Here is a 13,434-nt window from a genome sequence, read left to right as displayed (position 1 = left end):
AAAAATTACCTGGATAAAACTTTGTTAAAGCAAGTTTGGTGTTCGTTAAATGAGCAGATGGTAGTAAAATTAAACCTTCGTTGTAGCGAAATTTCGTTGTGTGAACCTTCGTTAAGCAAGGGTTGCCTGTATTCCTTTATGAGGAGATTAAATTGCTAGAAAGTAAATAGTTAACAGTTGAATTGTTCCCATAGGTATTCACTTAGCTTGTTACTACCACTAACCAATTAGATATGGGAAGGATGGCAGTGGTGCAGGTGAAGCTAACCTCTGGGAGTGGCACTTCAGTGGGCCTTTTGTTTTCTCTTCTTTTGTTGCCCTTGGCCAGTGTCCGTCTCACAGCAATAACAAAGCCCCAACTCACAACATGTCACTCTGCCACCCTCCTGCACAATGATGTTGTCTCAGCAGTGGTGTCTGTTCCCTCAGGGTGTCCACAGCAGAGGATGGCACCACAGGCAAGCTGGACCTGGTCATCACCAAGCTGAGGGAGCAGGACGTGGGGGAGTACACCTGTTCCGCCACCTATGCCGGAAACAAGAAACTTGAGGCAAGGATCGAGGTGGAATCTTTCAGTAAGTCTCTTATTTTATGTATGTTCCTTCAATAAGTCAGTAGTTCCTTTGTTAATCCAGTGAGTCACTTGTACTTTTGTTCCTCTTGTAAGTCGCTTGTATCTTTGTTCCTCTTGTAAGTCACTTGTACCTTTGTTCCTTTTGTAAGTCACTTGTACTTTTGTTTCTCCAGTGAGTCACTTGTAGCTCTCCAGTATTTGTGTTGCTTCATTGGATCAGTCACTCATAGCAGTCTACTGTCTTTCATGCTAGTTTTGTGTTGCAAGATCCATGGAGTTACTTGCAGAATGATAAGTGTTACAGAGAACCAGGAGCAGCATATGTGTTTGTGTTTGCAGTGGAGATTGACTTTGGAGACACGCCCAGCCACCAGACACTGCTCATTGGCCAGGAGGGCAGGATCAAATGTACCCCAATGGCCAAGCCGCCACCTATTGTTGACTGGTTCAAGAACATAGCGCCGCTTAGGAGTGGTGAGTCACAACAACACAAGGGTTGTTAGTTCTAGAAGTGTCCATCCCTGTATGAAACAACTATTTCTACCTATCATTCTCATCCATAAACTTGCCCAGTCTCTTGAAAGCTCAATAATGACTCATCACTAACAACCATTCACCCTCCACACTGTTTGAGAAGCAATACCTTGCAGTTTGACACTAATGCACAAGTCTGCTATCAGTATTCACACACTAATCCTTGCCTGTGTGTTCCGCTGCTCAGAAGACAACCGCATCATACAGCAGGATGGGATTCACATCAAGGAGGTGACAGAGGCGGACGAGGGAACATATCGGTGTAGGGCCAAAGTTCCGGCCCTGGGCTCCATGAAGCAGATGGAGATACAAGTGGAGGTGAACATTCCCCCAGTCATCAACATTCCACCACAGAACATCACAGGAAAGGAGCACAAGGAGGCAGTGTTTGAGTGCGGTGCCACGGGGAAGCCAGCACCAGAGTACTCCTGGGTGGACAACAACAACGTGCCGCTGGAGAACGGGGATGACTTCCACGTGAACACTGAAACGGGAGTGCTTAAGATCATGAACCTCAGGCCGGAGCAGTCTGGGGAGTACCGATGCACGGCTACCAACTCCGCTGGCGAGGACTTCAAGACAGCACATCTCCAGGTGTTATACTGTTACCTACATTGTTTTGTTAATGTGCATTGTGGTTTACACTGTTTTATTACTCTGTCTGTATACTCCAGTACTGTCTTTGTGGAGGACTTCAAGACAGCTCATCTCCAAGTGTTGAGTTTTAATCTACACTTGGTTTTGTTTGTCTGTCTACATACTGCAACACTTCTCTGTTTTGTTAACTAATCTCTCTGTATATGTCTCAAACTTTTCCCTGTCTCTGAAACTATTACCAAAGTGGTGGCAAATTAGAAAGAGTTTGTTTTTGTTCTCATTCCTTTTCACTTTAGCCTCTGCTTTTGCTCTATCTTCTGCTCATTTCAGCCTCCAGATATAATTTGTCCTTTAGGTTTGTAGTGGGTACCAAGCCTCATCTTTCTCTTGTCCTGACATGCTTACTAATTGGCCTTCCTTTTCATCTTTGTTCAGCATCATGTTTCCTTCCTCCTAATCATCTTTCTTTGTGTTGTTCCAGGTTTACACCAAGCCCAAGGTGGAAGAATACCTCAACCTGACAGTGCAGACCGACAACGACCTCATGATGAAGTGTGTGGTGAGTGGCAACCCTCCGCCTCAGGTCATCTTCAAGAAGGAGAGTGAGCCGGGGAACTTCACCCAAGGCATCAACACTGACGACAGAATTATTGTGCGACAGGAGAAGGACGACCAGGGACGGGAAGTAGGCATGTTAGTAACTCTCATCTTTTGTTTTGAGGTGAAAGATAGAAAGTTATTATTGCTTCCACTTCAAGCTAACAGGAAATTATATGAGTATATGAGAAATTGGAGTGTTAGAGAGAGAGAGAGAGAGAGAGAGAGAGTGTATGTTCTGTCACCCCAGTGGAAAGGGACAGTCTTGAAGCCCACCCTACTACACTCCAGAAAGTGGATGATTCATTACAATATCCCAGAAGCTCGTACTGAATCATTACAACACTCTTGGTTTACAGTCTGGAGATCACAGACGTGTCGCGTAGTGATGATGGTCTGTACACGTGCACGGCTGTGTCTGAGGGCGGCGTGACGCAGCGGTGGAACCACATCACTGTTGAGTTCAGCCCCACCTTTGAGGAGCAGGGACCCACTGTGCAGTGGTCTTGGGAGAAGGCACCTGTCAACCTCACCTGCCTTGCCACCTCCATCCCCAATGCTACCAGTAAGATACCTTCAACACTGCCTCCTTGCTTTTGCTCAGGAAATAAAGTATCTGTGGCAGAATCAGAAGAAAGTGTATGTGTGTGTCCACAAGCAAAAGTATCCATTTGTTGGTGTGATGGGAAGAAAATGTAGGTGTTTATTCAGAAAATAAGCCATCTTTGGGTGCAATAGGAAGACAGTGTTAGAGATAGTTTGTTGAGAAGATAGGTCATGTGTGAGTAAAAGGCAATCTTCATGAAGGGAGCAGCTGAGAAGACTGGAACAAGCAAGACGTTAATAAATCTCATCTTTCTCCCTGCAGTTCAGTGGTACCTACACAAACAAGAAATCAACGCTAATGACCCTAATCTGCAGAGGTTAGAGTTGGGCCCACGTGGAGTGCTCAGAGTCAACCCCATCAGCTCCTCCTACTTTGGCTTCTACACATGCAAGGCAACCAACACTCTGGGAACCTCTTCCCTTGACATTGAACTGAAGGAGGCCCACCCACCAGGACCCATCACCGGTGCCAAGGTGTGTATGCTCTTGTGACCTCAGGTGTTTTATTGCTAATGTTTGTCAAAAATTCTCAAGTGTTTTGTTGATTTTTTTTTCCTGTAATTTCAATATTTGTGTGTTTATTCTTGTGTAGGTGGATAAGAAAACAGCCACCACCATTTCCTGGAAGCTGGTGGACCCAGCTGATGATGGCGGCCTGCCCATTCAGAGCTACATTGTGGAGTACAGGGAGGCAGAGCACACTTGGGAGGAAGCATTCAGAAAAATATGGAACAAAGGTGAATATTGTTGTCTTTATGTCTATCCTAATTGTGTTAGTTTTCCCTTCCATTTCTGCTCTACATGTTGCCATCTTGTGCATGCTGACTGAGAACAAAGAGACATTCTGAAAAATATGCAACAAAGGTAAACAAACAGCAATTTACAATTTTTTTTCTTTGATATATAACTTTGTTGATGGTTTTCCCTTCCATCTCCACTATATTACCATCTCACAAATGTTTCTCCTCAGGTTTCATAACTTTGTAATATAAAGAACAATATTCTGAAACACTTTTGTTCTACACCTCCATTCAAAAGGCTTTAGTTGAAGTGACACAGGTTTTTAAGAATTATTTTATTTATAGATTTCTATATAAGCAACAGGTTCAAGTCTTGAAAACCTGGCTGATAATCTTTATAATCTTTGAAAATAGTCATGATGAGAGCAAAGCATTTCAGAATGCTGACTAAGATACTAATTATGAATGTCACTATCCTGTTAATCAGCAGTAAAACTCTATCTCAATTTCCAGGCTCTTCCTACACCATTGACAACCTCATTCCACTGGCAACATATGTCTTCCGCTTTGCTGCCCAGAGCAAGGTTGGGGTTGGAGAATGGGGAGGTGAAAAGGTTAGTACACACACACACACACACACACACATTTGGATAATAGGTATAATGTATGGAGAAGAGACAGAGTGGGTAAAAGAGGAGGAGGAGTCATGATAATGTTAAGGAAGGAGATAGTGATCAACCAAGTGGAATGTGGGGAAGGAAAAGCAGAAGTATTGTATATTAAGATGCATATTAATAAAAAAGAGTTAACAATCATTGTAACATATGTGCCACCAAAAACAAATTCATGGACCAATCAAGAATATAAAGACATGATAGATGACACAATAAGGAGTCTAATGAGAAGCGTTAAAGAAAGGAGAAAAGTTATATTAGTAGGAGATTTCAACTGTAAAGAAGTGGACTGGGAAAATTATGAAAGTGGTATGGGGAAGAAGCCTGGGAGAAAGATTCTTGAACCTAATGATAGACAATATGATGGACCAGAGAGTAAAGGAATGCACAAGATTCAGAGGAAAAACGAGAGCGAGATTGGACCTAGTTTTTACAAGGGTATACAAATGAATGACAATATAAGATATAAGTGCCCATTGGGAAAGAGTGACCATGCAATATTAGAAATAGATATAGAAGAGGAAAGGAAGATAGAGACGATTCATACAAAGGAGACCGATTAAATTACAGAAAGGCTGATATTGAGAATCTCAAGAACTATTTTAAAACGTAGACTGGGAGGAGATGGAAAACTCAGAGACAATGCAAGACAAATATAACTTATTTTTGGAAATATACAAAACAGGAGTCAGGAATATGTCCCAAAATATAGACCAAAAGAAGAAGGAAAGAAAGATTGGTTTAATGCAAGGTGTGCTAGGGCAAAGGAGAAAAGAGATGGAGCATGGAAAAGGTGGAGGAGAAATAGAATCCAACAAACAAGGAAAACTTCAAGGCAGCGAGAAATGAATATGTTAAGGTGAGGAAGGAAGAGGAAAAGAACTTGAAAAGATATTGTCGAAAAATGTAAGGAGCAACCAAAATTGTTCTATAGATTCATAAATGGAAAAATTAGGCAAAAAGAAACAATAGAAAGGTTAAAAGGAGAGAACGGGATGGTGGAAGACCCAAAAGTATGGCAGAACTATTAAATAAAAAATTCCAGGAGGTCTTTACTAAAGAATCCAAATTTGAGAGGCCACAGGGTAATAGAGACAATCTATATGAAAGAGATTAAAGTAACCAAGCTTGAAATAAAAGAGTTAATGAAGGAACTGGATGAAGAGAAGGCAATGGGACCGGATGAAGTCTCAGGCAGAATACTGAAAGAATGTAGGGAAGAACTAGCAAGTCCTATATACAACATCATAAAATGCTCAATAGAAAATGGAACAGTGCCAGTAGAATGGAAAAGAGCTGAGGTGGTTCCCATATATAAGAGCGGAAGGAAGAAGAACCTTTAAATTACAGACCGGTATCACTAACTAGTGTAATATGCAAGATGTGTGAAAGAATAATAAAGAAACAATGGATCGAGTTCCTTGAAGACAACAAATTAATATCAAATAGCCAATTTGGTTTTAGAAAAGGACGGTCTTGTGTAACTAATTTATTGAGTTTCTATTCTAGAATAGTTGATAGAGTACAAGAGAGAGGATGGGTTGACTGCATCTATTTGGATTTAAAAAGGCGTTTGACAAAGTGCCACATGCAAGATTACTGTGGAAGTTAGAGGAGAAGGGTGGCTTAAAAGGAAGCACATTGAGATGGATAGAAAATTATTTGAGGGGGAGAGAAATAAGGACGGTAGTTAAAGATATGAAGTCCAAGTGGAGAGCAGTAGAAAGCGGAGTGCCACAGGGGTCAGTATTGGCACCAATACTTTTCCTCATTTATATTAACGACATGCCAGAAGGAGTGAACAGCTACATAAATTTGTTTGCGGATGATACGAAACTGTGCAGAGTTATAAAGCAAAAGGAGGATTGTGAAATACTGCAAGAAGACCTAAATAAGATCTGGGAATGGAGTAAGAAGTGGGAAATGGAATTCAATGTGAACAAAAGCCATGTCATGGAAATGGGAAAGAGTGAAAGACGACCTGTGGGAATCTATAAGATGGGAGATGGTGTAGAACTGGAGAAAGTCAAAAGGAAAAGGACTTAGGAGTGACGATGGAAGAAAACAATCAACCAGTAAGCCATATTGATAGAATTTTAGAGAAACATATAATTTGCTGAGGAATATTGGAGTAGCATTTCACTACATGGACAAAGAAATGATGAAGAAATTGATAAATACTATAATAAGACCTAGATTGGAATATGCAGGAGTAGTGTGGACCCCTCATAAAAGAAACACATAAGAAAATTGGAGGCTACAAAAATGGCTACAAGAATGGTCCCAGAACTTGAAGGGATGACATATGAGGAGAGACTAAAGGCTATGGATCTACCAACCTTGGAACAAAGAAGGAGAGAGGAGACCTGATACAAGTCTATAAATTGATCAACGGAATGGACCAAGTGGATAATGAGAAACTGATCTTGAGAGAAGAATATGACATCCGAAGCACAAGATCGCATAGTAAAAAGCTGAGAAAGGGAAGATGTCTGAGAGATATTAAAAAATATAGTTTCCAGAGATGTATTGAGACGTGGAACAGTTTAGATGAAGAAGTAGTGTCTGCAACGAGAGTGCACACTTTTAAAGTAAGATTGCAAGAGAAAAAAATAATGAAAGGTCAGAGGAGGAGAAGAAGGCATTTTTTTGGAGAATTATAGGAGACAGGATAAGGAAATGGTATATAAAAGAGAAAAGAATGGAGCAAGTTTAACTAAAATGATAAGAACAAGAGATTAAAATGATGTATACAAACATAGATGGATTTTATCTAGTAAATTAGAATTAAGAGATTACATAAAGAAAGAAGAACCAGATATTGTATGCCTGGTGGAAACAAAGTTAAATGAGGCAATAAAAATAGACATAGATAAAAGGTATAATATATGGAGGAGAGACAGAGTGAGTAAAGGAGGAGGAGGAGTCATGATGATGTTAAGGAAGGAGATAGTGGTAAATCAAGTGGAGTTTGGGGAAGGAAAATCAGAAATACTGTATGTTAAGATGCATATTAACAAAAGGAGTTAACAATCATTGGAACATATGTGCCACCAAAAACAAACTCATGGACTAACCAAGAATTTAGAGACATGATAGATGACACAATAAGGAGTCTTACAAGAATCATTAAGGAAAGGAGAAAAGTGATATTGGTAGGAGATTTCAACTGTAAGGAGGTAGACTGGGAAAATTATGAAAGTGGTATGGGGAAGATGCCTGGGAGATAGATTCCTGAACCTAATGATAGATAATTTGATGGTCCAAAGAGTAAAGGAAAACACAAGATTCAGAGGAAACGATGAGCCGGCAAGATTAGACCTAGTTTTACAAGGGATATACCAATTAACGATGATATAAGATACAAGTGCCCATTGGGAAAGAGTGACCATGTAATATTAGAGATGGATATAAAGAAGGAAAGGAAGATAGAGATGAATCATACAAAGGAGACCGATTAAATTACAGAAAGGCTGATATTGAGAATCTCAAGAACTATTTTAAAACGTAAACTGGGAGGAGATGGAAAACTCATTAATGGTTCAAGAGAAATATAACTTATTTTTGAAATATACAAAACTGGGGTCAGGAATATGTTCCAAATATAGACCTAAAGAAGAAGGAAAGAAAGATTGGTTTAATGCAAGATGTGCTAGGGCAAAGGAGAAACGAGATGGAGCATGGAAAAGGTGGAGAAGAAACAGAAATCCAGAAAATAAGGAAAACTTCAAAACAGCAAGAAATGAAGAAAGGAAGAAGAAAAGAACTATGAAAAGGACATTGTCGAAAAATGTAAGGAACAACCAAAATTGTTCTACAGATTCATAAATGGAAAAATAAGACAAAAAGAAACAATAGAAAGGTTAAAAGGAGAAAACGGAATGGTGGAAGACCCAAAAAGTATGGCAGAACTGTTAAATAGTAAATTTCATGAGGTCTTTACTAAGGAATCCAAATTTGAAAGACCACAGGGTAATAGAGACTGTCTATATGAAAGAGATTAAAGTAACCAAGCTTGAAATAAAAAGTTGATGACGGAATTGGATGAGGAAAAGGCAATGGGACCGGATGAAGTCTCAGGCAGAATACTGAAAGAATGTAGGAAGAACTAGCAAGTCCAATATACAACATCATAAAATGCTCAATAGAATATGGAACAGTGCCAGTGGAGTGGAAAAGAGCTGAGGTGGTTCCCATATATAAGAGCGGAAGGAAGGAAGAACCTTTAAATTACAGACCGGTATCACTAACTAGTGTAATATGCAAGATGTGTGAAAAAGTAATAATGAAGCAATGGATCGAGTTTCTTGAAGACAACAAAATATTATCAAATAGCCAATTTGGTTTTAGAAAAGGTCGGTCATGTGTGACAAATTTATTGAGTTTCTACTCTAGAATAGTTGATAAAGTACAAGAGAGAGAAGGATGGGTTGACTGTGTTTATTTAGATCTAAAAAAGGCTTTTGATAAAGTGCTACATGAAAGATTACTATGGAAGTTAGAGGAGAAGGGTGGCTTAAAAGGAAGCACATTGAGATGGATGAAGAATTACTTAAGGGCGAGAGAAATAAGGACGATAGTTAAAGATATGAAGTCCAAGTGGAGAACAGTAGACAGCGGGGTGCCACAGGGGTCAGTATTGGCACCAATACTTTTTCTCATATATATAAATGACATGCCAGAGGGAGTGAACAGCTACATAAATCTGTTTGCGGACGATGCGAAACTGTGCAGAGTCATTAAACAGAAAGAGGATTGTGAAATACTACAGGAAGACTTAAACAAGATCTGGAAATGGAGCAAAAAATGGGAGATGGAATTCAATGTGGACAAAAGCTATGTCATGGAAATGGGAAAAAGTGAAAGACGACCAGTGGGAATCTATAAGATGGGAGATGGAGTAGAACTAGAAAAAGTAAAAAAGGAAAAGGACTTGGGAGTGACAATGGAAGAAAATAATCAACCGGTAAGCCATATTGATAGAATTTTCAGAGAGCGTATAATTTGCTAAGGAATATTGGAGTAGCATTTCACTATATGGACAAGGAAATGATGAAGAAATTGATAAGTACTAAAATAAGACCTAGATTGGAATATGCAGGAGTTGTGTGGACTCCCCATAAAAAGAAACACATAAGAAAATTAGAGACTACAAAAAATGGCTACAAGAATGGTTCCAGAATTTAAAGGGTTGGCATATGAGGAGAGACTAAAGGCAATGGATCTACCAACCTTGGAGCAGAGAAGAGAGAGAGGGGATCTGATATAAGTTTATAAATTGATTAACGGAATGGATGAAGTGGATAATGAGAAACTGATCCTGAGAGAAGAATATGACTTTAGAAGCACAAGATCGCATAGTAAGAAACTAAGGAAGGGACGATGTCTGAGAGATGTTAAAAATTTAGTTTCCAAAGATGTGTTGAGACTTGGAACAGTTTGAGTGAGGAAGTGGTATCAGCAAAGAGTGTACATAGTTTTAAAGAAAAATTGGATAAGTGTAGATATGGAGACGGGACCACACGAGCATAAAGCCCAGGCCCTGTAAAACTACAACTAGGTAAATACAACTAGGTAAATACACACACACACACACACACACACACACACACACACACACACACACACACACACACACACACACACACACACACACACACACACAGGATCAATTGTTGAACCCCTTATTTGATATTGTGGAAGCCTCCATACGAACAGGATTAGTCCCGAAAGAGTGGAAAAGAGCTGACATTGTGCCTATATATAAGAATGGTAGTAGAATGGAACCGCTAAATTACAGACCAGTATCGTTGACTAGTATATTGTGCAAGGTATGTGAAGAAGTAATTAAAGCGAAGTGGAGTGAGTATCTAGAAAGTGAAAACATTCTGAGTGAAAGGCAGTTTGGCTTCAGAAAAGGAAGATCGTGTGTATCCAATTTATTATGTTTTTATTGAAGAGTGACTGACATACACAACATAGAGAGGGATGGGTGGATGCTATCTACCTGGACTTGAGAAAGGCCTTTGATAAAGTACCACACAATAGACTGATGTGGAAACTAAAGATGACTGGAGGAGTAAATGATAAACTAGCAAAATGGATGGAAAATTACTTAATGGGAAGAGAAATGAGAACATTGGTGAGAGGAAGGAAGTCCGAGTGGAAGAAGATAATCAGTGGAGTTCCACAAGGGTCAGTGCTGGGTCCCATCATGTTTTTGATTTATGTTAATGATATGCCAGTAGGAATTGACAGTTATATGAACATGTTTGCGGATGATACTAAAATTATGAGGAGAGTAAAGAATGTGGAAGATTGTAACAAGTTACAGGAAGATCTTGATAAAATATATGAGTGGAGTAAAGAGTGGCAGATGGAATTTAATATAGACAAGACCCATGTTATGAAAATGGGAAGAAGTAGATACAGACCAAACTGGGATTACAGACTGGGTGATGAGAAAATTAAAGAGACCAATGAGGAGAAAGACTTAGGAGTAACTGTGCAAAACACTTTGTCACCGGAGAAACACATTAACAAGATTTTTTGGAAAACATACAACATGCTTCAAAATATTGGCCTTGCATTCCACTACCTAGATGAAGGAATGATGAAGAAGATATTATGTACCTTAATAAGACCCCAGCTAGAATATGCAGCATGTGTCTGGTCACCGCATATGAAGAAAAATGTGAAGAAGGTAGAAAGGGTACAAAGGCTGGCAACAAGGATGGTACCAGGACTCAGGAGTTAGACTATGAGGAAAGACTGAGGAAGCTGGGGCTGACCACATTAGAAGAGAGAAGAACAAGAGGAGACATGATAACTATGTATAAATTGGTGAACAAGATTGACATACTGGATAGAGAGTTGATAAAGGTGACCACAAGTAATCATCTCCGAGGACATGGAAAAAAGCTAATAAAGGACATCTGTCTAAATGACATGAGAAAATACAGTTTCCCGCATTGTAGCATTGATAAGTGGAATAAACTGAGCAGTCATGTCGTTGATGCGGTGTGTGTCAATCAGATGAAAGAGAGATATGACAGGAATGGACAAGGAGACAGGACACAGAGAGCTTAGCTCAGGCCCTGTAATACACAAATAGGTAAATACAAATAGGTAAACACACACACACACACACACACACATGTAGTTCATTAGTTGTTGAGTTTATTGACACAGAGTACCAAAGTGATAAGCATAATGCATAATACAAAGTAGCCAAATACAACACAACTAACAAAATGGCAACACTTCTGATACTGAAGTGAAGAAGAGAAGATTCCCCACAAACTGAGACTATTCTTCCTTCCCTGACAGAGTGAAAAGATGCCGGGACACGCCGAGCCAGAGGAGCCGCTGATCTTTGCCGCCGCTAAGATGGAGATCCCTTACTCCAACCACTATGAGCTCCAGTGGGAAACACCCCTCAACAATGGCAAGGAAATTGACTACTTCCAGATTTTGTATTATCAGGTAAGGAGGTAAAGATAACAAAGTAATGAGTCTCTATGTGTGATACAGTCTTCTTTTTCTCGTGTAGGGGAACAAAGTAATTACAGTCTCTATATGTGTAATGAAGTTTCCTTTTCCTCCTGTAGGTGAAGAAAAGAGGGAAAAGAAAACAAAGTAATGACAGTGTGTCTTCTTTTCCTCCTGTAGGAAAAGAAGTGGAAAAAATAACAAACTAATGAAGTCTCTTCTTTTCCTCCTACAGGTGAAGAAGAAGGGAGAGAGTTGGGAGGCAGTGGGAGACAAGATGACGCAGGAAGTGCCTTATCCCGGCACAACCTCCTACAAGATCGAGGGACTCCTCAGCAACTCATACTACAGGATTGAGTTGCGCGCTCACAATGACATTGGCTTTTCCACTCCGGCTGAGAAAGTTATCAAGACTGCACATGGTAAGTAGTGAGTTAAGGTGTTTATTCCCTAGAAGGTGCTCGTGATGTGCGACTTTCTGACATTCCTTCCTTGTAACTGTAGATATACACACACATACATCTGGTTCAAGGTGTGTGTTCCCCTCAATGTGCCTTTGTGAGACTCTCTGTGGAGTAAGACTGTCACTAATACTCCTTCCTTTTGGCCTGAGATCCACACACACACACACACACACCACATAGTGTAGTAGTTAGCATGCTCGACTCACTATCGAGAGGGCCCGGGTTCGAGTCCCAGGAAGTGGCGAGGCAAATGGGCAAGCCTCTTAATGTGTAGCCTCTGTTCACCCAGCAGTAAATAGGTACGGTATGTAACTCGAGGGGTTGTGGCCTCACTTACCTGGTGTGTGGAGTGCGTGTTGTGGTCTCAGTCTTACCCGAAGATCGGTCTATGAGCTCTGAGCTCGCTCCGTAATGGGGAAGACTGGCTGGGTGACCAGTAGGCGACCGTGGTGAATTACACACACACACACACACACACACACACACACACACACACACACACACACACACACACACACACACACACACACACACTTGCATCCCACCATTACACAACTGAGAAAATGCATCTGTTCTTTGATAAAATCCTTTGAAGTTGTAAATATAAACAAGTTATCTGTTGCACTCAATCAGGGTTGCCATACGTATATTAACTCAAAATTCCAGACATATCTTCACTGGAAAACATGTAAGTCAATAAAAGAAAAAAAAACCAGCTGACCATGAATACACACACACGCACACCAATAATAATGCATCTGTTACTGCTGCTATTACGAATACACTCCCTCACACACTTCCATTCATCATTTCTTCCTCCTGTTACTACACTTTATGCATTTCAGTTGGAAAACAGCAGGAAATGCCTGGGAAACACTAATAATTGAAGGAAAAGTTGACGAATTGACACGGGAAGGGGAGGGGGACTGATGGGACAAGGTCTGGCTTCGGGTCATGGTGAGCTCCAGGCGATCTGAACGGGGGTATACATAACTATCGCCTTATTTAACACAGTAATAGGCTATTTATGTATTTCGGTGGTTGATTCTGGCTTTGCTTCACTGTCTGGGTCTGGAAACACAGGGGGAATGTAGGCAAACATTGGTGGACTGACCTAGGGGGAAGGCAGGGCTCAGGGCTGAGGTGGCACTGCGGCC

At 40.4% G+C, this 13,434-nt stretch overlaps 1 protein-coding gene across 11 annotated transcripts in view; it reads left to right on the top strand.

Moving 5' to 3' along the window:
- The window catches only part of LOC123510228 (fasciclin-2-like), a 69,336-nt gene that overhangs the window by 30,855 nt on the left and 25,047 nt on the right, over positions 1–13,434 (top strand). For all 11 annotated transcript variants that reach the window (XM_045265189.1, XM_045265188.1, XM_045265187.1 and 8 more), the window contains 10 exons: positions 430–575; positions 914–1,048; positions 1,296–1,702; positions 2,187–2,398; positions 2,662–2,867; positions 3,171–3,382; positions 3,501–3,645; positions 4,162–4,262; positions 11,652–11,807; positions 12,049–12,235. In XM_045265189.1, coding sequence (XP_045121124.1) covers positions 430–575; positions 914–1,048; positions 1,296–1,702; positions 2,187–2,398; positions 2,662–2,867; positions 3,171–3,382; positions 3,501–3,645; positions 4,162–4,262; positions 11,652–11,807; positions 12,049–12,235 — 1,907 coding nt within the window. The remainder of the gene's footprint in view (positions 1–429; positions 576–913; positions 1,049–1,295; positions 1,703–2,186; positions 2,399–2,661; positions 2,868–3,170; positions 3,383–3,500; positions 3,646–4,161; positions 4,263–11,651; positions 11,808–12,048; positions 12,236–13,434) is intronic.

The sequence above is a fragment of the Portunus trituberculatus genome, chromosome 28, assembly GCF_017591435.1.
Source record: "Portunus trituberculatus isolate SZX2019 chromosome 28, ASM1759143v1, whole genome shotgun sequence".
Lineage (NCBI taxonomy): Eukaryota > Metazoa > Arthropoda > Malacostraca > Decapoda > Portunidae > Portunus > Portunus trituberculatus.
Note: the sequence above shows the minus strand (reverse complement) of the source record. Positions and strands in the feature narration are given on the sequence as shown.